This window comes from Stegodyphus dumicola, chromosome 3 (genome assembly GCF_044657685.1).
Source record: "Stegodyphus dumicola isolate Sdum_Otavi_A_Nest chromosome 3, ASM4465768v1".
NCBI lineage: Eukaryota > Metazoa > Arthropoda > Arachnida > Araneae > Eresidae > Stegodyphus > Stegodyphus dumicola.
The window spans coordinates 15,665,436-15,690,904 of record NC_140770.1 but is presented as its reverse complement, the minus strand read 5'-3'; the positions used below and the strand labels follow the sequence as shown (position 1 = coordinate 15,690,904).

At 31.8% G+C, this 25,469-nt stretch overlaps 1 protein-coding gene across 2 annotated transcripts in view; it reads left to right on the top strand.

Moving 5' to 3' along the window:
* The window catches only part of LOC118190868 (dual specificity protein phosphatase CDC14C-like), a 405,013-nt gene extending 380,308 nt beyond the window's left edge, over positions 1 to 24,705 (top strand). For both annotated transcript variants that reach the window (XM_085812594.1, XM_085812595.1), the window contains one exon: positions 16,383 to 24,705. In XM_085812594.1, the coding sequence (XP_085668720.1) occupies positions 16,383 to 16,434 (52 nt within the window). In that variant the 3' untranslated portion in view covers positions 16,435 to 24,705. The remainder of the gene's footprint in view (positions 1 to 16,382) is intronic.
* Positions 24,706 to 25,469: the final 764 nt, after the last annotated feature.

Below are 25,469 nucleotides of genomic sequence, written 5' to 3'. Positions count from 1 at the left end.
TCGAGATGTTTTTGCCTCAAACTGCGAGCGACGTGAACACCACGTCGATAAGCATTTATCGCAAAATTGAAAATAACATGGTGCACACGTCGCCTAACAACGAGATTGTTTATTTCTCGAGTTACAGCTCTGGATTACACTCGCAGATGCGGAGCGGCGTAAATGAGACACTTTACCGCTTGCTATATTGTAGCGCACGGCACCGCAACCGTGAAGTTTAGTCTTAGCGCAAGTGGTTAAACTCTAAAGGAAAAGAAAATATTTTTTGGCGCAAGTAAATTAATTCATGGGTTAGTGATTTTCAAGGGGGGGGGGAAACTACGAACATCCGTTTTTAAAATTATTGCGAAAAATCTAAGAAGAAACGTCCTTTGATAAAACCTTTCTTCTTGGATTTTTTGCAATAATTTAAAAACGGATTTTCGTAGCTTTCTTTTTGTCAAAGAACGTTTCTTCTTAACACGTTTCTCAATTTCCGGTACACATCGCGGAGAGGGAAATTCTGGCCTCCAGGTTCCGTCGCCAAATCCCTTGGCATATTTTCCCTCCGCATTCTAGCGGCGTAATAGCATTTTACTTGTATGGAACCTTTTCTTCTTTACATAGACCAAAGAATTAGAGATTCTTTGCATAGACGTTCTTTGGTTAGAATAATCTCCATGTATGGTACAATGGGATTTGGCGACATGATGATGCGCAGTAAACGGGTCATTTTGGTCTTGGTGACAATTTTCAAAATCGTAAAATAAAAAAATAGTAATCTGTCATCTAGGCTAACCATGTAATATAACTATATTCGCTAAAATATCGTTGATTATTCTAATTCAATTTTTAAGTAATTATCTTTATTTTTATGTTATTCGTATAATTTAATGATGCTTCTTCCCTCTAAATTTATTTATCATTAGTAAATAATATTTCCAAATTTCAGGAAATTTTCTCTGGCATAATCTTGAAATTAATTCTAGCAATATGATGACATACCATCACGAAATTTAATGCACATATTTTTTCCTTATGTATGCTGCGAAATAAATATAAAATACCTCAATTTATTAAAATAGATTTCTTTCTTTCGTTTAGCTGCAGAATGTCTTCCAAAAAAAAAAAAAAAAAAAAAAAAAAAAAAAAAGCCTTATTTGATTCCAGATTGGGAAGATTTTAATCTCAATCTTCAATGGAGAAAACAACTATTATAATTATATTTGTGTTTTCAAGTGTTAAGGTGCTTTTTAAGAACATACCTCACACAAATTAAATTTACCTAAAATCTAACCTAACTATTTAGCATTGCATTATGATTTATAAGGACCGGATTAGCCTCGTGTTGAACTGGTGATGATCATGAGTAATAATTAAATAAAACATACATTTGTTATCCAATTTATATATCTTAAATTTTATTAAGTTTCTTAAGTGGAAAAGTAAACAAAATTATCAAACAAAGTATACCAAGAATAATTAAGAATAAATGTCCTCTGGGATTTATTGAATAATTAAGTGAATTTGCTACACAATACAAGTAATACCATAATTAATTTACCTCTTAGCGTAGCCAAAGTACATTACGCGAATAGACTGGAATTTTCTTGAAACACACCTGGAAAACCTGGAAAAGTCAGGGAATTTCATTCTCCTGTTTGAGTGGCAACCCTGTTTCCACCTGTCCATCTTCATTAAGTTTTCTCTTGAAGACCCACTTGCATTTCACCACTTTTCTTTCTTTTGGCTTAGGAACTATGTTCCAGTTTAATTTTCTTTTAAATTTTCCATCTTCTATGCCTAACATCCTCTTTTCTGCATCAGGACTAGTTAATGCCTCTTTTAAAGATTCAGGATCCTTCAGAAAAACCTTTTTGGGTATATAGTCTTCACATTCCTGTTTCTTGGATTGTCAGTTGCACTGCATTCCACTTGCAATTCGGTTTATTTCTGGGGGTAATTTCTTCATAAATCTGAATTTTCCGTGATATAATCGTTTGTCCACTTCAGTGCTTAAATTTGTCTTTTGGGTCGAGTCTTACTTTCTGGTGTATTCTCTACTTCCTCTTCTTCCTATTTGAAGATTTTTTCTGTTCTTACTTTATTTTCAACATCATCTTGAGATAGGTTTCTTTCAGAAACTTTTTTGGAGGGGCAATGTTATAATATTTCCGTCATGGAAGAATTCTCTTCAAATATGTCATCTCGGGAACAGATTACTCTGCTGATTTCCTTGCTGTAAATGCAATACCTTTCATCTCCATCATCTCAAGAAGATATCCCTTAATGGCCTTTTTGCCCATCTTTCCCCTCTTCTGAAATTGGAACATGAACATAGCACATTGATCCAATGATTCCACTTCTTTCGAATATTTGGGAGTTCTGGCTGTTTCAAAAATTGTTCTGTTCTGTTGTTCAGCACTGGCATTTTGCTCTGGCGCATGTGGAGAAGTGAACCTCTGTGAGATTCCACGCTTGTTCGAGAGATCTCGAACAAGCGTGGTTGTCAAACTGTCCACCATTGTCACTGAGAATTTCTTTAACTTTATGCCCTATGAACTATGAAATTTTCAAGCACATCTTTTACTTCTGATTTGTAAAAAAAAAAAAAAAAAAAAAAACAGTATTGGAATTTGGTGTAAGCATCTTTGAAGATTGTGAATTATTGATATTTCTTAAATGAGTCATCAAAGGGCCCACAAATGGTCTGTCGAGAACAATTCTCCAGCTTTTGAAACCTCTTTTCTGCTTTTAGCCTTTGAACAGTGGGCTTTTCCATGTACATGGGCTTCACATAATTTCATATCAGGCCTAATCTTCATATTCAACTCTTTCCCAAGAATTGCTTTTATGTTCCTTTTATCTTGGTGACCCCATTGTTCACGATAAAGTTGAAGAGTTGATGCATTATTATGTCAGTGTGAGTTTCAGGACCTAAAGCCTCCATCATACCGTTGAAGAGACCCCCACCAGCAAATAGGCGGTCTTCAAATGTTGATTCAAACACGCTGATCTGGTTTCTGTCTTCAGTTGCTAACACGGAAAATGGATTTTTACTTATTTCTGGAACATACCACACATTTTCAAGATTTTTGATTTGATTCATCCCATTAACAATGGTCATTATCTTGATGGTGCCTTTTCCAACTGCTGAAAATGACTTTTCATATTTTACAGTCGTGCTATGGGGAAGCTCAAATTTTTCAAAGTCTATAAAGTAGTGACTGCTATTGACGACATGTTTTGAGGCCTCATTGTCAATAAACCAACCATCAGAATTAGTGTCAGCAGAAACGATCTCATTTATAGCTGGGAGTATTATATTTGAAGTTCTCGCCTTTTTTGTTTGGCCTTGTATGTAGACTAGGTTTCGGTGGTTTTTCCATCAGCTATCCACTTCTTGCATGTTCTGACCCAGAGTCCTTTCTGTTGGCAATATTTGCACTTGCCGTTGTTTTTCTTGTTAGGGGCTGACTTCTGTTTAGATTTTGAATTTGCTATCAATGCTTCCTGATTTAAAGTTTCTACAGAATTTAAATTTTTCTTTAATTCCCTTTCATGGGTACACAATTGTGTGGTTAATTCACCTGGAATTCTCTTTTCATCACTAAGAAGTAACCAACTCAATTTGAAAGTACAATAACTGGGAGAAAGAGTATCCAATATTTTTAAAATTAACATCTCTGGGACTCTGTTTTCTTCCTTATTTACAAGTCCACTGTTCAGTTCATTCCATAAATTTTTCAATTTTGATTAATGAACTGCCATGTCATCATTTGACCAACTGAATTTGAAGAACTGCAAACATAGGTTGTAAAGTTGATTATGGGTGGAATCTTCAAATATTTTGCAAAATTAAAGCCAAATTTCTCTTGCGCTATGAAATCTCATTACCTTTTGTAAAGTATCTTCAGCCGTGGAATTCGAAAGAACCAATATCGGCAATAATCACAATTATCGACTTTATTAAAAACTTTCACGTCATCTCTGTATATCCTTCGAATTTCTTTGGTGACGTCTTGATCAAGCTACACTGGCTTTTTTAATTTTCCTCCCAGGACTTCTAACTCAATAATATCAACTTAATTCTTTATTTACAAATAGGCCAATCACTTTTTTCACATAATGGCTTAACTGATATCTTTGCTGTTTCTATTTTTGCGAACAAATTTGCCGGCTTACATAAGAACTTGAGAACTGATGTATTAGGCATACAAACTGCCGCTAACTTTTATCTCCACTTTGTTTCTAAATTTTTTTTTTTTTTACTGTGCAGTTAGAGCACACTGGCCCCCATAACCTGTTGGAGTCTAACATATGAATGGAGACAAAAGTAAAAGCATCATCTGCAAGTATATTAACATATATTTATTAAGTACACAAAAGAACAGGGTAAAAGATATACATGGTAAAGGATCTATAACGACAACAGCTAAAACTCTTTGCCAGATAAAAAAGTAAAACCATGTTGCCACACAGGTTGTAAAAATATAATGGGAAATATAATCACAAATATAAACACACACAAAAATATAACACATTTGCACTTGCCGTTGTTTTTCTTGTTAAGGGCTGACTTCTGTTTAGATTTTGAATTTGCTATCAATGCTTCCTGATTTAAAGTTTCTACAGAATTTAAATTTTTCTTAAATTCCCTTTCATGGGTGCGCAATTGTGTGGTTAATTCGTCTAGAATTCTCTTTTCATCACTAAGAAGTAACCAACTCAATTTGAAAGTACGATAACTGCTCTCTATCATGTTATTTGTAACAATAAACATAATTGGATATGATTGGTGAAATGCATTTTGAAAGTTCAGCTCCAATTACAAAATATCTGTTACATTTGGAACATTTAGCTCTAAATTTGTATACCTTAAGCATTTCAAGAAAATGAAGGAGGAATCAATCAATGCATTAATTCTTACCTCGTGTATTTCATAGTTATTTATCCTTTTAATTGTGCTGTACTTGTAGTTTTTAATATGCAAAAAATTGAAGTAGTTTATTACAGAATAAAAGTATTTCTTCTATGGTAATACTTCAGATTATCTTTTAGAACAGTTTTGAAAACCTACTAGATTTCTTTTCTGTAAGTTACAAAACATAATTTTTTTTTTACTATTTTATTTGTTCACAAAATGCATTGTCAAGGTATGTTGGAATCATTTAATTTGAATTTAATCTTTTTTCTCCGTTAACTATATAAGCAGTATTTTGCAAATTGTTGTCCTGTAGAGTTTTAAGCAGAAATGAGTTATATTTTCGTCTAAATTTAATACCTTTTTTAAAATTTTAAATTAATAGTTTAAACTAATTCTCCCTTCCCCCCTGAAATTAAAGTTTGAGATGAAGAGTGGCTCTATCATGTTAAGTCTGTCTTGATTTGAAAAAAGTCATTTAACTCTTGTCAGCCATTTGCTGCAGACAGTTTTTTAAAATATATTTGAATTCATATTATATATAAATATATATATATGTAAATAAAAACATAATTTTAAGAAATGGAAGGGCCCACCAGGGGCCGAGCGGTAAAGACGCTGAACACTGGTAGTTCGGTCTGAGGTTCGAATCCCGCGAACGGGCTGGCTGCATGGGCGTTTTCGTGGTTTTCCCCATGTGTAATGTGTATACGAGCCAGTTTCCCTTAGAAAGTCCTCCACGAAAGGCATCCTTCCCTTTAGGCAGATAGCCCTCGTGTGCTTTGCCATAATTAAATACACCACCACCTTAAGAAATGGAAAAGGTGGGAAGAGCATCATATGCTATAATTAGTATTCCACAAAGAAACAGTTTTCTGCTTGAAGGGTATTTTTCTTAAAATATTTTATCTACTATCCAAATTCTGAGAATATTGTAAACATTTAAAAAGGTGATTTCATATTCTTGTATATTTTTGAAAGTAATTTATTTGTATCAGGCCTTGGCTGTATTTTGCAGTCAAAATAAGCTTCCTTATGAAAGAAGAACATTTTTAATTTTTCCTTTTTTTCAGTAATTTTATTTAAAATTTTAGCATGTGAATAAAGATAAATTTTTTGTACAATTTGATAATAAACTTATTTTAGAACGCAGAGCAATATTTTAACCAGCAACATTAGCTGTTGTTGTTATTTTTTTACTTATTTATTTGATAAACTTACTGCAAGATATGCTTTCAATATTATGAGATAAGGCAGCGGAATGGCTTTTTAGTGGATACACTAAATACATACTCTTGGAAGCTTTGTGCCTGTTTTTACCACGCATAAGTACAATTCTTGTTTTGAAAATTGCACAAAATTTGTGTTAAATAAAACTGTACTATAAATATGTCTCGTGAGCATATCTGCCATTGTCACATGATGTGTTGATTGTGCAACATTTTGTTTCCTTCAGCTATTAATAAAGCCTAAATGCAGATGTATCTTCAAAGAAAAGTCTGATTAATGTCATCTTGCAGCAAATTAAAATTATGGTTTCTTGGCAACTTGGCAAAGTCGACACTGTCTACAGAATTTGCATACCTATCATGATGACTATGACTACCATTGAAAGTAACTAATGTTTCTTAAGATATAAATAAGTATTGATATTGAATATCAGCTGTGTGATGGGATTACTTGCACAGAAGATCAAAGTGTTATGGAACTATGAACTACCATTTTCGAAAAGTTTTACCATATTTTACCTTAATATTTAAATACTGAATGAAGTAGATGTTAATTTTACATCATGAAAGAGAGTTTCTGTTCTTGGAAAATTCTAACTTTTTGTAATTTATTAAAATAAATGTGGATATAGTTGCTGTATGCATATTTTTTCTGCATTAAATTTTAATAGTTGCTAGTTTGAAATATAATGTAGAACATCAAATTCTTAACTATTTTTTAAGATAAATTAATTAGATATCATAGAGGTTCTTTATTTTTAAATCAATTGTATCCAATAAACTCTATCACCAGTTTTTAAACTTAAAATTTTCTAACAGTTATGTTTTGTTTCACATTGTTTTAAAAAATTTCATACTCCAGAAAGAATATTTTTTAATTTTACAGTTTTCCTTCTCTAGTTTCTTTTAAATTTCCTTACTGTGCATAAATTTTTAGTTCTTTTATTTTTTTTATTCTTCTTTCCTGGAAATTAAATCCCTTAGCGATAAATTAATTTCTCAATTTCAGTTTCTACCAATATCATATAATTGAAAATCTCATGTTTTTTATGTGACTCATTATCTGCTTGATTTATACTTATTATCTTCTGAAATATGTGTCAGAGAAGCCAGATATATGCATATGCGTGTTAATGGCAGCTCATTAATTTTTATGCTGAATACTTAGTGATAAATACAACAAAATTCCTTTAATAAGAATTTTGTTGTTGACACAAATTTAATATGAATTTTGCTTGAATTTGATAAATATAACAAAATTCTTTTAATTAGCTCTCAACCTAAAATTGTTTATGCTGTTGATATTATTTTTCAGCAAAGTTGTAACTGAAAATTCGTATTAAAGTAAAAATTTCATTTTCGTGTAAATTCATACATACACTGGTGTGCAAAAATTAAGGACGAGACGGTTTTTTCAATATAACTTAGTACAAAAGCTTTCCAAATCAACACATTTAATACCATAAGATCCCCAATACGTAAGGATATGAGTAATGTAAGCAACACTTACTAAAAGAGAAATCAGAGGGATAAAAAAAAGCTTTATTGAAAAATTAGCATGGAGCGCAATGCGACTGAAGGCCGAAACATTCCTGCGATGGGTGTCCAGCAAGAAACATCCGGTCTTTAATAGGGGATATGATCTCCCATGACTGCTAGGCAGGTTTCACAGCGTCTGCCCATGCTGAGAATGAGGGTGTCAATGAGTTGTTGAGGCATTGCTGCCCATTCGTCTTGCAGTGCCAATCGAAGCTCCGGAATCGTTACTGGTGGTAAGGTACGAGCTGCCAAGCGTCTGCCTAGAAAATCCAATACATGCTCGATGGGATTGAGATCCGGAGATCGTGCCGGCCAATCCATACGTTCAATATCCTCACTCTCCAAGAGCTGTTCGGCAGCTACTGTGCGATGACATGGTGCATTGTCGTCCATGAAAAGGAACTGCAGACCCATATCGCCTGTAAAAAGACACACATATGGAAGAAGAATCTCGTTACAATAAGGGGTCCCATTGACTGAAACTGCATCGAAGATGTGAAGGTCTGTACAACTACCAAGCATGATGCCTCCCCAAACGAGAACACCGCCATCTCCATACCTGTCCCTTTCAATGATGTTCGAGGGATGATTGCGGCTTCCCCGCTCTCTCCAGATGAGTGCGATTCTCATCGCTACTCAGACTGAATCTGCTCTCATCTGTAAAGAGTACTCGTCCCCATTCATTGTCTCTCCAATTCCGGTGTTCCCGGCACCACAGAGAACGCCTTCTCCGATGGGCAGGCGTTAGAGGTACACACCGTACAGGGCGTCAGACAAACAGACCACCACCGTGCAGTCTTCTGGCCACGGTAAAACACGATATCGGTCGTCCAGTCGCCTGTGTCGTGTGTCTAGCGATTTCTCCCGCTGTCTGCCGCCTGTTTCTTCTGGAATGTAAGGCAATATACCGGTCATCTGCGGGTGTGGTTCCTCGGGGACGACCACTACTAAACCCCCGGATAGCTGTTCCTGTAGTTTGAATTTGTCTCCAAAGTCGTGAAATGATGCTGTGAGCAATTCCGAACTCTGCAGCCACACTTGTCACACTGCGGCCTTCCTCCAACTTCCTAATGATTCGACCTCGGGTAAAAGCATACAGGTGTTGTCTAACAGATTGATTATTCGGCATTTCTTGCTGAGGCAGCAACTCGGTGTGATTTTAACTGCTATACGGCGTGCAATCTCTTTGCCAGAAATACTGATCTTACACCGGCAACATGCTTTATACTACTCAGACACTCCCCCATTACGTCTACCTGCATATCTGCGCATGTGCTACCGTACATCACCTTACTTAATCTCCTGATTGGTCTTTCTGTCCGCTCTGCCTCTTTGTTCAGCTGATATACTAATTTTCTGACTTCGTCCTTAATTTTTTCACACCAGTGTAAATACTATGCAATTCGTATGTGTAGAATACACATCACAATCTAGAATCTCTGTTTACTTATCAAATAATGAAATGAAGATTTATATTATCATTTCACAATTTCATTTTTTAAATTCCAAATTCTGAATCTCTTAAGTATGGAAGTAAGCTGTTAAATTACCATTACTTGGTGTATAAAAGAATTAAGTTTCCATTCTTGGGTTAGCTGTAGTTCTGCCGAGTAGTTGTCATCGGCAGCCGAGTAGTTCAAATGCTGGTAGTTCAACTCGAGTTCAAATCTCTACAAACCGACTGGCAGCATGGATGTTTTCATGGTTTCCCCATGTGTAATGTAAATATGATTCAGTTTTCATTAGAGAGTTCGCCGTGAAGGCATTCCTTGCCTGATGCAGATAGCCCTCATATGTTTTATTAAAATAAAAAAAAAAAAAAAAACATACAAGTAAAAAAATTGCCTTTGATATAAGAGTTGTATTATTTTTTTGTTAACAGATATTTGAGTTTGTTCAACTAAAGCAACATAATGCCAAAATAATAAGTTTAAGAAGAAACATTTAATTAGTTAATTTGAAAATGATAAGATATATGTAATCATTGTTTTGAAATTAGTGATAAATCTCTGTCGTACTTCTAATGCCATTTGCACATAATTTAGAACATTAAACCGGTTAACTGTGGCGCCCTCGTTTAAGAGTGTGTACCATTTTGTGTCGGCAGAATCGAGCCATGCTGCGTATATTCGTCGGTCAAGAGTAAGTTGTGCTGGTAAGATATTTGATGAAAAAGATGGGTTTATTTTATAAAATTGAAAATTTTATTACTAATATTTACTTATTTGGTTAACATAAGCATATATTACATACATATTAAACTAAAAATGCAATAAATTCCTGCTGTGGAGTGATATTCAGCGAAGCAGGGTACTATACACAATGGGACTTTGCAAATCGAACACCAGTAATGCGATTCCTTCCTGATCTTACGTTTGTAGTAATGCGAACACCTTCGCGCTGAGTTGTTTTTTCGATGTTCTGGGTATATAATTCGGAACATGATTCCTGCCTAATTGGCTTATATTAGGTCTAAATGGCTGAGTTTGTGTCAATTTATATCTTTCAACTGGATACGTCGCAAAAGTGTCTTCAATAAATTTGAGCAAAAAGTTGATATGCGATCATGTTCCATTATTTTTTCATATAATATAAATGCATTCAGACTTTTCTTTTCTCTGTTTCTATTACGTTGACATTCTCCCTCTTATGTTTCCATTTCAATATATGCATGACCGGTATACTCATCAATCACAGTTAACTGGTTAAATTAATGTATTTTGATAAATATTTATATTTTATGTTGACAAATGTATACTGTAGCAAAATTTGCTAAACTTTATTTAAATTTAATTGAACTGTAGCATGAAAATATTCTGATTTGTTTTCAAGAATAGAAAAAATAGTAGTACGTGTAGACAAAAATTATAATTTTTTTTCTGTTGAGGAGCGCAAAATGTTTCACAGCGGTCTTCTTACGACAGTCTGTAGAACTCTGTGGTTCCATGCAATGCTCAGGCCCACTAGCGGCCAAGCAATAAAGTTGCTGAACACTGGTAGTTCGGTCCGAGATTCAAATCCCGCGAATGGGCTGGCTGCATGGGTGTTTTCGTGGTTTTTCCCTGTGTAACGTGTATACGAGCCAGTTTCCCTTAGAAAGTCCTCCACAAAGGCATCGCTTCCCTTAGGCAGATAGCCCTAGTATGCTTTGCCGTAATTAAATGAACAAAACCAAACCAAACCATGCAACACCTATCAGAATTCTCAAAGTCAAAAACAAATTTGAAAGAATGGTTTAATATTATGTGGACTGCAAAACTAAATATTTGAAATAATTAATTAAATGGTATATTTTATTTCTCTTGTTGTTTAAAATAATCTTAATTAAATTTACTTCAGTGAGTAAAATTATGATTTTTTTCACGCAAAAAATGTGAACAGCAGCATAATATACTTTCAGTTTTTTTTAAACATTTAATTTTCTGAGAATGAAAAAGTAAAATGATATTTTAAAGATTTAAAAAGTAAAATGATACCCTATTTGACGGCATATAAGATGCACTGTACTGTACTGTACTGAAGTAGATCTAATCTTAATTAAATCTACTTCAATGAGTAAAATTAGGATCAAATAATGACTTTCTTTTTTTTTCCCACGCAAAAAATGTGAACAGCAGCATAATATACTTTCAGTTTTTTTTTAAACATTTATTTTTCTGGGAATGAAAGAGAGATTTAAAAAGTAAAAGGATACCGTATTTGACAGCATATAAGACGCACCCTTATTTAGACGACCACACACAAGGGAAAAAAGTTTCAATAGCGTTGTTTCCTTTTAGTTCTCACGTTTCGTAAAAGCCAAATAAACAATTATTGAATGCAATTACCTTCACGTATAAGACGCAGGTAACTTTTTCTGAGACCAAATTTAGGAAAAAAAGTGCATCTTGTATGCATCAAATACGGTATGTAGTTTTCATTAGTCACAGAACAGTGATGTAATATTTACAGATATGTAACTAGCAGCCAGCAATCCATTACATTTCACTAAGCATTGTTAAAGGTGATTCAAATACAAAGTTTTTCCAAATGGATTATTAAATAAAATTATACAGGTTGAAATCCTTGCAGATGTTCTATATCTCTGCTCCTTCCTTGTTGATTCATTTCTACATTGTAAATTGTTTTGAAACTTATATTTGTAGCAAAATAAGTTATTAATCATGTATTAAATGCGGGCTACAAACTCAGAAAAAAGTTTTTAGACTTTATGAAATATTTTGCAGATATACATTTTATGATAGTTTTTGTAATGAATGAGTTTGCAGGATCTTTGGCTCATACTTTATTTATGAAGAGGTTGCTGATCATGATATGACACTAAAATATTTCAGTTGGTTATCATTTTTGGTGTAACGGAAAATCAGATGGTTGTTTCTATATAACAATCTGATTATATAAGGAAATGCTGCTATGTGTCTGACTGTGTCCCATTAACATGGCAACATTTAGGGAAATATTCACAAAGTAATCACTCAGTGAGATTAACAAAGTAATTTTAATTGGTGTGAGTAATGCCCTGCAACCCTGCTGCGTATGGGGGAGGGGTGCAACTATATAAATGATGTGAAATAAGCACCAATACATAGAAAATTAGGGAGCAGTGTGTTCTGATTTTAATTGAAATGAAAAACATAAATACATATTTAACACACTTTTATCAGCTGCAATCAAAACAGTGGTGTCGGATGTCAAAACAAACACGACAAAAGGGAAATTTATTCTATAACTTGAACATTGGTGGGTATTTGGCAGCCTAATATTTCATAGTACTCTGTTGTAATATTCCTTCTATTTAGGAGGATGATTAGTCAGTTTTCAAGAATGTGAGCATATGTAAGCACCATTTCAAAGAACCTTGACATTTTGTGTTGTAATTAGGATTTTTACATTTTATATACTTTAAAATCTTTGTGTTAAAGTGCTAATAATATATCTGCTGCATTAAGCCAAATAGGTTTTGTTTCATATACAAGTGAATTTTAATATAGAAATTGTGCCATTACTTCTGAACCAAAAAGACGTTCCTTCTTGTACTTTTTATGCAGAGTGGGAGAGCATGACCCACTTTGGGCTCCTCACATGCTGTACCCCCTGTTCTTCTACCTTTCATGTGGGGCCATATGGGAGAGTTTGCCATATGAAGTTTGGGGTGCCCATGGCATAGTGTGAGCTTACTGATCATACAACAATCTGCTATTTCTGTTTAGTTTTATTTATTCGCAGTGATGTAAAAAAAAAAAAAAAAAAAAAAAAAAACAGTTTAGTGTTTTCAGATCTATTTTTGACCTCATTTATGATTGATTCCACATGGTTCCAGTGCCAGTGTTTTCAGAATCACATAAAATAGAAGACAACACGTTTGCTTCATAATGGTAATATTTTTTCTTCAAAACTTTTTGTCTATACAGCTGATCTTCTCATAAGTGTATAAGATGTTCTCATAATGTTTCTTTCATGTTCTCATAACATGAAAGAAATTCGACCTGGAATAGGATAGTTCTGTGAGTTTAAGGTTATTGTAATTTTGCTGGGTTTACTAAAAGATTTTACAAATTATTGTTGTTTCCTATGTGAGTGCTGTACTTGTGGCACAAATTAATGTTACAAAAAAGGACTAGCCTCCACATACATCCTTTATACCTGGTATGAAAATTGTTACTTTATAACCTGTTGTGCATCCAATGCAGATATTGCTTCCCCTTATTTCCATTTATATTCACATAAAAAAGGGGTTGAATTTTTATGTGAAGATTCAAAACAAAGCCCCATAAAGTCTTTACAAAGCCCCATTTTTATGAGACCTTGTGAAGGCACTGCAGAAAAATAGCCATGCATTTGGCATGCTTATGCCGCAAATTTCCGTATCTGAGAAAAGAAAAGGACATTGGTCAGATTTCAGGTTTGTTACATGATTATCAGTTTCAATATGAACTTGGTGGTTGTAAACAAACAGCATGAAATCCATTTCGACAAGTGCGTGAAGATTTTCTAAGGAACAGAAGAGCGAAGAATTACAAACAAAAAGTGGAGAATTTTATTACATTGTATGAAAAGACTGGGTGTTGAATGTTAGCTGAAAATACATATTATCCATTCTCATTTGAATTTCTTTGTGGATAATATGAGCAGTGAGCATGGAGACTTTCATCAGCAAATTTCAACATTGGAAGAAATATATAAGGGACATCAAACATAGCAATTTGTTAGCCAATTTCTGTTTTAGCATTGGAAATGCTGAGATATAAGTTAGCTACAAACAGCAAGCTGAAAAGTTCAAACATTTCCAAAACCTTAAAACATTTAAAGTGACCTTAAAACCTTAAAACATTAAAGTTTTGGTCAAACATTCATTAATGTTTTGCAGTAGCTGTGTCTAGTCTGTTTTCCTGGACAAGAGAATTGCTTTAGTAAGAAAAATATTGATTTTGAAATTTTGTTGTAGTTGCTAAACAAGAGCCAGTTTTAGAAATTAAGGAGCAATGTCTGAACATGTTCATGTTCAAAGATGGAATTTAATAAAAGCTTATTTTACTTCTTTATTCCATTTACGCTAAATCTTCAATAATGGACAAAACATTGCTTATGGATGTTAAAAGTTAGAAATTTAATAAAAGCTTATTTCACTTCTTTATTTCATTTACACCAAATCTTCAAATGTGACAAAACATTGCTTATGGATGTTAAAAATATTTAATGAATTTTACTGTAACTTCTAAAGCCAATCTTAGAAAATAAATACAGTAAGACCCCGCTTAACGCTGTTTCGTTTAGCGCTATTTCGGTTTAGCACTCTTTTATTTCAACCCGGGGATTCCACGAAATCGCTCGCAGCATACGGGGATTCCCGAAATATTATGCAGCGATAGGTTTCAAATACATATCCGAAAGAGTGTACTTGTATTTCTTGTTTGGTGCAGTATTGTACAGACATATTTTGAAGGGGTAAATGTGGAAGATGTCGAAGAAATATTTCAAGAAGCAGCGGCTAGTCTTTCTAATGATGAGCTCAAGGAATTAACTGAACAAGAAGAAAACAAAAATGTTGACAGCAGTGATTCAGAAGAAGAGCAAGAAGAACTTTCGATGGCGTTTGTAAAAAGGAGTTTGTCTACCATAACTGAAATAATGGATCAATTCATTGAAAATGATACGAATTTTGACAGGAGCTCAAAAGTAAGGCGTGGTGTTAAGAGATGCTCTATCCGTTTATGAAGAACTTTTAAGAGAACAACGCAAAAGAAAAAGGCAAACAACATTAGATGCTTTTGTCACAAAAAGGCAGAACACTGAAAACGCGGAAGGCTAACTAAATATGACTGACTTAGAATTTTATTTATTTATTTTTTTTTTAAGAATATTCGTTTTGTTATTTATATTTTGTTTTTATTTTTGCAAGAAATAATAATGTGGTATTAATTTGGGCTTTAAGAAATAAATGTTTGGTTTTATTTTTATTAAAAAAAACATACTTTTTAAATTTAATACCTAACCAATTTCCTATTTCCTAGCCATCTTCCCCTAACCCCAATATTTACATGTAAAGATAGCCTCGTTTAGCGCTGTTTCGCATTACGCTCAACTTTGATGGAACGTATCCCCCGCGTTAAGCAGGGTCTTACTGTAATATAGTTATTTTCAGAAGATGAAATCTAATAAGCAAAAGCTTATTTTATCTCTGTGACAGAAAAATAGTAGGACATTGCCATTTATATTATGTATATATGTAAAACATAAAAAAATATGATGGCTTTTCTCTGCGCAAACAGGCAACCTCTAATTAACTTTCCGCAATTTCAGGATCTTTCCCCAGACCAGTACTTTCGAGAACATTCTGGTATGTTATATAACCGCTACTATAAATGCACAGTTCACGTCATTTTTAGTCAGTCTGCTTCCTACTACCGCTGCTACAAGACTCTGTACTTCTCTGTCGTTTACTCTTCCCTTTGTTAGAATAGTTATGACATCAAAATCCTAAATTGAACCTTATTTTTATTTAAACCATTATTGGATACCTAGTTTAGAGAATTTCGTTTAAAATAATAATCTGCCATTTGAATTGAATGAAGATGTAGAATCAAAACAGCTAACTTCTTCTCTGTCGTCATTGGATGCCTTACTTGCCATAACAACATCTGGATTCTGATGCCAAGCTTCATCATCCCTGTGCCTGACTGCCACAATATGACATATATGTACATACTTTTTTAATGTTATTTGTAGGTAATGAAGTGATATATCTCAAGCACAGGCTGAAACTGAGCACATAAACTATGTTCAGACAAACTATACTTGGTTTCAGCCAGTTGCATATTCTAAAATGACAAACTACATTATTGCAATTTAATCCCTCAGTTTAGATGTAAATTCTCTGTATTAAAAAATATTTAAAAAAGGATGTAAATTTTTTATATGTAATGCAATGACATGTATATTATGGTATTGTATGAAAAATATTTGCAGTGAATAATTAAAAGTAAGTTTATAATTCTCCTACTTTTAAAATTTATATTATTAAGTGTGAGCCAAAATATTAAAATGTTATTTAATTAATTATAAAGTAATTCAAATAAGATTCTAATGTTGAAGTACTGTTAAATTGTTAAAAGTATTGACCATGTATCATTGAAATGTGATGCAAATGTTTAACTTTAAACTAAATCTTTTAAAAACTGCTTTTAATTCTTCTTTTATTTTATTTTTTGTAGCACATTGAAAAACTCTTCACCTTCTGCTAATAAACCTCCTATGCCTAGGTGAAGCAGGCATGTGGATTCAAGAAATGCAGTTTCATTGATCATTTGAAGATGCAGGCTTATCTTCATGAGCAATGATTTTTCACATAACTCTGAGGACTGTTAATTTAAAGTTTCAGCATGTTAATGACCTGTTAGTGTCAAGATACGAGAGGTGCCTTTCTTCACTGCTTGATGTTTACAGTTAATGAAATTTGACAAAAAGATACTGCATTGTTTTTCCAGACTAGCACAGCTTGAAAAGAATAATAGATTAATTTTTTACGCTTCGTTGAAATTTTAATTTAAATTTGTATATTCTGTTATGATTTTGATTAGAATCACATGTTTAAAAAGGTGTTGAAATTTAAAAATTGTGTTATTATCTTGTTATTTATTACTATAAATTAATGTAATTTTTTAATGATTATTATGTGATTCTTCTTTATATACTATATATATTTTAAGTTAAAGACTAATCTTCCTTTTGTGAATTTTAACATTTGAGCATTTTGATTTTTGTTATGATTTTTTAATAATATAGCACTGGCAACTACTTTGTTAAGAAGATAATTTTTTAGAGGGATTAATATTTCTGAGATGGTACTAAAAGTTGTTATTGAACTTCATCAAGAGTCATGTTCTTTATGTCATAATGACTATATCCACAAGCCAAATTGTCTAGAACTGGGAGTAGTTGTGTTAGAAAGATCTCAGTGTACTTGCTTTGTGGGTAAAAAGTGTGGGTTCATAACATTATCTTATTGCATGAACGCAATACATGTCTGGAATTTTTATAGATATTGAAATGTTAGCTTTACTAATACGAAGACTAATGTTGCACAATTTGTGTATATGAAAAAACAAAAAGGTGCTTTATGATAAGTATTTCTATGAAATACTTTGAACACACTCTTTAAGTGAGAAAGTAGTTAGAAATATTGTGTTTTCTTTGTTGTGTTGTATGATTGTTAGCACTTGATTGTTACTTATTTTTGCATAAAATATTGTTCATAGTTTCAAATTTTAATCAAAATTACTTCCATGAATGACAATCAAAATAATTTTGAGTTAATGATATTATGAAATTTTCGGATCACAAATTTGTAATTCAGACATATTTGCAAAATTAATAGCTAAAAGAAATAATAGAATATTCCTCTAAAAATTTTCTTAGTTTTCTTTTAAGTGTTGTATTAAAAAATGATATACTAGGTGAATGACTAAAGTTAAAATACAGGAAAAACCTTTCTTGATGACCTCCTCTGAATGAGACCACTATTTCATAAAACATAAATAGGCATTAGATTGCGTACCACCTCTCTAACCATTCTAATTTGAATATTTTCACTGAAGATTATTATTATCTAGAACTGTAAATATGTTGGAGAGGTTGCTTTGTGTATTGTGTATAAGAGAATTCTTTTTCTAAATGACTTTTATCTATTGAAATAGTAAGGTTTTAATTTAAATTTTTGTAATGTTATGCATGTTTTCTGGTATAATCACCAGAAAGTTTTTGATTATTTGCTTTTTATCTATAGGTTTTCATAACTTGCTTGTTTAAAATTAATGAAATATAATTAATGTAAGGTGAATCTCTCATTACTAAACTAAACTCTTTCTCAACAGCTTTTTAAGTATTTATGTGGTTTTTAATATTTATATTTACAGAAATATTTATAAGTTTTTTTTTAAATTTTATTTTTTATTTAGTGAATAGGATTTTCTATTCTATTTATTTGCATCCTCTCACATTTAAAAAAAAATATGCTTTTTAATGGCATTAATTCTAATTCTATTGTTCCCACTACTTTGAAAATTCAAATGTTTTATTACTGAAGAAAAATATTTCTTAATAATTTTCTTAATATTTGTATAGTTGTATGTATGCAATTTCTTCAGTTGGTGAAGGAATTTTTCTTATAAATTTTTTGTTGGGCTTTCTACCTTTGGGGAAACTTTTAACTCCTAAAGATGAGAGACTTATGTCAGACAGCTGTCAAAATTGATAGAATTTCATACAAATTTTATATCAAGCTTGCATTTTTTGCCTAATTTTAAATTTGTGTGGTTCCTTATAAACACTAGCTTGTGCTTTCATTATATGTTGTGAAATGCAAAATCTATTTAGAGCATGTTTTGAGAAACATGCTCTAAATGAACTAAACTCTAAAGTGCTCTAAAGTCTATTTAGAACATGCTCTAAAGTCTATTTAGAGCATGTTTTGAAAATTGTACCCTCCAGCATGAATTGCTTTTGTATGTATATCTGTAAATTGGCTAAAATGTGTTAATGTGCCATCAGTTATGCTTCTCGAAGTCATGGCTGAAATCTACTTTGTGGGGGTTTGTGATGTCATTTCTTCAATAGATGTAATTTTCTTGCTTGCCAGTTTATCATAACAGCTTTAATCAATTCTGAATTTTATTCAATTGTTGACATTGTGTATTTGCCAGTTCACAGACTTGTATACAAAAATGCATGATATGGGAAGGTCTGTTTTCAGCATGTGTTCTAGGAGAGTCACTTCATGCCAGTGGTCTATTTAAAGATGCATGCAGCTTTATGCATATCAGCTACATTTTTTAAAAAACAGAAATCTTCATAAAGGTGTCCTTCATCTTTATTTAGATCCCTTTCTTGTACAATCATGAATGTGTGGTCACTTTTATGCCAAGACAAAGAGTTTGCTACATTGTTTAGGAAAGGAAACGAAAACTTTTCTGCCATAGTGATGTCCCATGACAAAGGTACCCATGCCTTTATGAAGGTTGCTTCTCCACTTGCATATTATCTCATCAGCTGCAAAAGTTGGTTATTAAGGTTGCTTTGGCACTTGCATCTTATTTTGCGAACTATGAAAGTTGGTTACTATTGAACCATGAAAGTTGGTGGAGATCCTGCAAAAGTTGTGCAAACTACTCTTGTAAAATTCTAAGCTGCACTTCTGTATGCAAATCTCTCTCTATATATATAAAAGGAAGAGTCTGTCTGTCTATGGGTGTGTCTTTCATTTCTGCTGCCCGTAAGCTAATAGACCTAAAGCTACGAAATTTGGTACATAAGTGCATCTAGGCAAGAGCCAGTGCACCTCGAAGCGATTTTTCAAAATTCGAATGAGATTTTTTTGTTTTATGTTTTTTGATGAAATCGCATCAAATCCATAATTCTCTCTCATTATATCAGCAACAATGGCTGTGTGCCATTGTTGCTGATATATCACTGTTGCCATTGTTGCTGATATCAGCACTGTTATAGAAAATAAGGACTGCAAAAATAAGGGCACTAGTTCTGTTGCAGTTTTTAAATTTAATGTTACTCTTGGATACTGGACATTTGTCAATAGAAGACAACCGGAAGTTAGCTTATTTATTAGGATAATTAATATTAAGGGATATTGCTTATTTCATTGTAACTTTTTTTCATATGTAATATATTTTTATTGAAATTTGTAGGTTTTTTTGAAGAAGTTCTGCAGAGTAAAATTCTGTGCAGCTTTTAAATTTAATGTTTGGTGTTCTCTTTAGGCATTTTCTGGTACATTTAAAAGCCAGATGAAGGCTGGCCGTGTAGCGGCTAGTCTTAAATAAAATAATCATCAGTACCACATACTGATACGTAATGCACAATGTACCAAATAGCCACTGCTGCAGAGATATTTGACCTGCTTCATTGTGCTTCATAAAAAAGATTTTATTGATTCTTACTATTTTATTAGGCCTTCAGTTTCACTGGAAGCTCTGTTTAGAACCCTGTGAGTACACACTTCCCATAGGTGATTGTTCCAAACTACTGTTTTGTTGGTCATATTCAGCTGTTTTTCCTCATTCCATTCTCTCTTGATCAGCTGTAAATGAACTGGAGTGCAGTCACAAATGTGATTCTACAGTCCTTGAATTCATTTTTTTTTTTTTTCCAGAATGCAAGTAAAAGAACACCAGTAACAGTTAATTTATGTTTTTCTTTTTAAAAACAAAAAGTAGCCTATCAAGAATCATTTGGGGTTACATTAAATGAAAGTGTAGATGCTAAAGGCGCACTCTCGTATTATGATTATGCATTATTAACTAAACTGCACTTCTTGGTGACAGTTTTATAATCAGTGGGATAATACATAAGAACCATTGCTTTCTCTCAAGTGAAAACGTGATTTGCATTAACCCATTAGCCGCTGGTGTTGCGTTGATGCAACGGTGAAAATAAATGCGTATATAAGTATAACTACCTAAGATATTTTATACCAGCAGATGATTTTGTGTAGGAAATATTATGAAGATTATTTCTGTAAAAAAATATTCGCCTTCAACAATCATTTTGTTTATAATAATTAATTTCATACTTTAAGCAAAATTTTCGACCGGGTATTTTTGCTGAAAATATTTAACGAAAGAATCACAGTCTTTATGAGTGATCTATTTTTAGTCAAGGTCACTGTTTATCAGAACATTACATCAGTCAGATGTTTATATTTGTCTTAGGAAGGAAGAAAAAACAGGTGTTGCGCTGACGCAACGTCAGCAGGAAACGGGTAGTCAATCTCCTTTTTCACTCCTTCCTTTCGATGTTCTGTTTCATGTTCTGGTTGTTTAAAAATGCCTAGAACGAGGTACCTTACATTAGAAGAAACCCTTCAAAGATTTTTTGATAAAGAAACAGATGATGATAATGTTAATAATGACCAAAATGAAACTGATATTGTTGTTGTTCCCCCAGAAATTGCAAAATGTATTGACGAAGAAGAAAGGAATGGCAATGTTTTGAATAATGATAATGATATTTTACCAAATGATACTGCTGGGGAAGTTGAAATTCACGTAAGAAGTAAGTTTCAGCCTTCTAAAAGCAGTTATAGTCATACTAAAAAGTTTAAAAAGCAGAAGACTGAGATCTTGGAGTGGATAAAAAAGGAAATGTTACTTATGTCTCAGGAAGAACATGAAGAAAGAGATAGAAGAAAAATTATAAAAGACAAAACACAAGGTAAAACTAGTGCACAGATTTTCGATTTTTTTTTTCTTTTTGGTTTAGACATTTATTCTCTTCTCGTTGAACAGACAAATATATACGCTCAGAAGGAAAAAAAAAAAAAAAAAAATGCCCAAAATTTATTGCATCTGAAGCCTATACGAGGAGATTTATTGGAATATTATTGCTTACAGGATATCATTCTTTACCTCAAGAAAAAATGTATTGTTCTTTTGATAAGGACATTTCTGTTCCTGTTGTACGAGAATCGATATCACGTTTGCAGTACAGGAATATGAAGCAGAATTTGCATTTGACAATAGTTCAATTGACAATACTGATAACTTATATGAGGTGAGACCGTATCTAAATTTACTAAATATCACCACTTTTTACTGCTGGAAATATAAAGTCTCTTTTAGATTTCAGACGCGAGAATGCATTATTCCTTTTGCAAACTCCTATTGAGAGTGTAGAATCAGCCGGAAATAGATCAGCAAAAAGACCTAGTAAATTCAGCATTCAAAAACCATTGAATGGAGATGGTAGACATTTTATCGTAAAGTCCGTTGATAACAAAAAACTTTGTAAAGAGTACCATAGCCAAACTGTTTATAGATACAAAGTATGTAATATAGCTTTACATCATGATTGTAATCAAGCTTTTCATGCTTGAATCTTTCAATTGAGATATTCTGTATTTGTAGAAGAAATAAAATGTATATTTTAATATTAAATTAATTACAAGTAAAGTGATTTGTAGATTTATAAAACGCTATACAGCTAAAAAGTAATCCTGCGCTCCACTCGAAAGAAACATCACACGAGTACAATCCTACTCACTAAATGTCCGTAGTCTTATTCCGCTGACGTTGCACGAACGCAACACTCGCATTTTCCACAAGTAAGAGCATTTCTTTTTTTATTTTCAATGTAAATTTATGCTATAAATGCTTAATTTAATATTTGTTATTATTTTCATGAGAAAAGAAACATTCCTTGTAGTTTTGGCGGTTAATGGGTTAAGTGCATGGGTATTTTTTATGCTAGAACACTCTTATGAAGGGTTCTTTCCAAATAGTGCAAGACTTACAAAAAAGTGTAGGCACTTTTATAATAGGGCACCATTCTGAAAGCATCTTGTTCTAAGAAGGTCTTGTTTTGAAATATAACGAGGTTTATATTTGTTTTGAAACATACAAGTATGTGTTAGTTTTCACAGAGGTCTATACAAATATTATAAAGTTACAGAGAAATGTTTAGGTAAAAAAAGAAAGCACAAAAAGCAGCCAAGCAAGAAAATCATCCTTTAGAAGTATTTAAAAGTGAAAGAAAAAGAAATAATTTTGCCGTATTTTACTGAGAGTAATGAATTTTCTAAAGTAAGTTTTTAATTTTCTTATTTATTATATTTTTAATTTTTTAATATTGTTTAATTTTATGTAGAGAATTGAGTCCCCCCTTTTTTTATCTAAACTAATTTTTCATAAGTGTTTTGAGTTTTTTTTTTAAATTAATTTTTTTTTTATTTGAAGGCAAGAAAATTTCCAGCATTTTCTTTTCAGGGAGGGGGGGGGATAAGTTTGTATTTTAAGAAAATTTTGCACTTTTAAGATATAAATATTTCAGATATAATAGCTATTGCCAGAATTTTATCTGTATTTTACTTATGTTTGAAATTAAGAAATGGACATTGATTCAAGTGCAAACTCCAAATTAAAATGTTTTTAAATCACTTTCATATCCATATTATCTATGAAATATTATTTTTAACAAACTACTTTATGGATAAAATGTTCAATACAGATATAGTTGTTTTATATTAGGGTTTAAAGACATTTTTATTGCTCTTAATTTTGTAGTGTTTTTAATGCCATAAAATTATGCTTTGTAACTAACTTTTTCATAAACAATGAGAATTGTAATTTGTTTTAAATACTTGAGTTTCATTATTTAAGAATTTTTCATTTCTTATCAGCTTAAATCCTTCATTTTCAGTATGCAGAGTAGGGTTACAGAATTTCTTCTCTACTGTATATGTTGTTTGGTACATTTTAAGTCTTGTAATGTCTTTAAACATGAGCTTAATACATAATTTTGCTAATTTGAGTTATGTGTTGGATATAATATAATTCAAAATATTTTTTATTTATTGTATTAACTTGAACATAAAAAGGCCTACATATAAAATGACAACTAGACAAGAAAGAGGAGGACCTGTGTATGAATGGACAATCTTAAATATATAAGAGTAATTTAATGAAAATATCCTATACATATTAAATTATCTAAGGGGTACTACAGTTTAAGGTAAAGCTAAGTAAATAGATTTTCTTTTAACGTAAATGTAAGAAGGATATAAATGGTAAAAATTCTTTTATATGTTTTTATGTCTAAGCTGTGCCTATAGGTGAGTGATGTTTTCAGCGGGTTATTTTAAGAAAAGATATATATAATTGCCTTATTCAGGTCTGTAATATATTTGGAATCATATAAATATATCATGTAGGAATAAGAAATAGTGCATTTTAGTAGGATAACTTTGAAAATAGGGAAGATTTTGTTTTGTTCAAGAAACAAATTTAAAGAGATAAAAACTGATTCCAGTGCCAAAATAAATTTTATCTTGCAACTTCTTTAATTGATTACAACAAATTTGCTATGAAATTTCAATACATGAAATACTTTTTTATAAGCTGATGGTAAATTTAACTAATTTAATTAAGAATATCTAATCTTGTTTAGTGTGCTGAAACATTTTCATGTGGTAAATTTAAGCCAATATTAAGTTTTGACACCTTAAATAAGAAAATCTGCATAAGCGTTAATTTGATGCCATGAATTACTAAACATATATAGCTCAAAATATTCATCACTGAGGACTGTCAGTTTGAAATAATAGCATAATAGATATCCATGTAATATTTGCTAATTGATAGTTTTAATCTACATTAGATAAAAAATATTAGAATTATAAACAAGCAGAAATTAGAATTATGAACAGACAACCCAAACTGATGTACTAAGGCTTTGTTTGACATAATTTTATAAAAGAAATTGATTAAAGTTTTTCTAAAATTAAATTGATTGATGTTGCAAAAGGTGGTTTCTGTAATCTGTTGGTTTTCTTAAAGGTGTATTTTTCATGTAAACTTAGGATTTTGCATTTTCTTGTACTTACAAATTATGACAGATGTAAACTTTATTGTATAGTATAACTGTAGCTTGTTTAATATTTTGTATTCACTTTTCTTACACATTTATTATCTATGTATAGATCATTACATTTTGCTGAAGTTTATGTGAAATAAATTTCCATATTTTTTATTTTGTCTACTTTATTAGCATAAAAAAGGAATGAATATTTTAAAATTAAATATTCAGTTCCATAGTTTATCATTTACTACATTATAGAGAGAATATATTCATTGATTACTGAAATGTATGTACATAAATATATTAAACAAATTTGCATGCGCTACAATAATTTGAATGTTTAAGACACATCATCAAAAGTAGTAAAGAGGAAGTCATGGCTAAGCATGTAATGCATAATTTTCAGACATAAGTATTCATTTTTTAAACCAGTATCCGAATAAAAGAAGTGGATATTTGTAGTATTTGTATGATATATCTTGAATAACAACTTTAAAAACTGTTTTGTATTTACTAAATACACACAATAATTTTAATACAATATTAAACCAGTATAACATTATTTAATACAATAAAATTTTTGTTACACAGTAAAAAACCATTTGTAATATAACTGTGGAAATACATATTGGCTTTATGGTTCACTTTCATAATTTTGTTTTTCTTTATGGTTTCATTTTCAAGTTTAATTTGATAGGGTATTTTTAGTTTTAGTACTTGCATTTTTATTGTATATTGTATACCTGATACCTATACTTCCATTAGTTTTAACTTGCCATTAACTGCCTTTCTTGCTTTTGCAAATATGAACGACACTAGCTATCTTGTGTTAAGTGCTTATTCATTCTTGTTCTATTTACATTGGCAGTTTTCAGCTTCTTAGTTATGAGTCTTTGTGATTTCACATAGTAAAACTGAAAGTATTTATTTTTCAG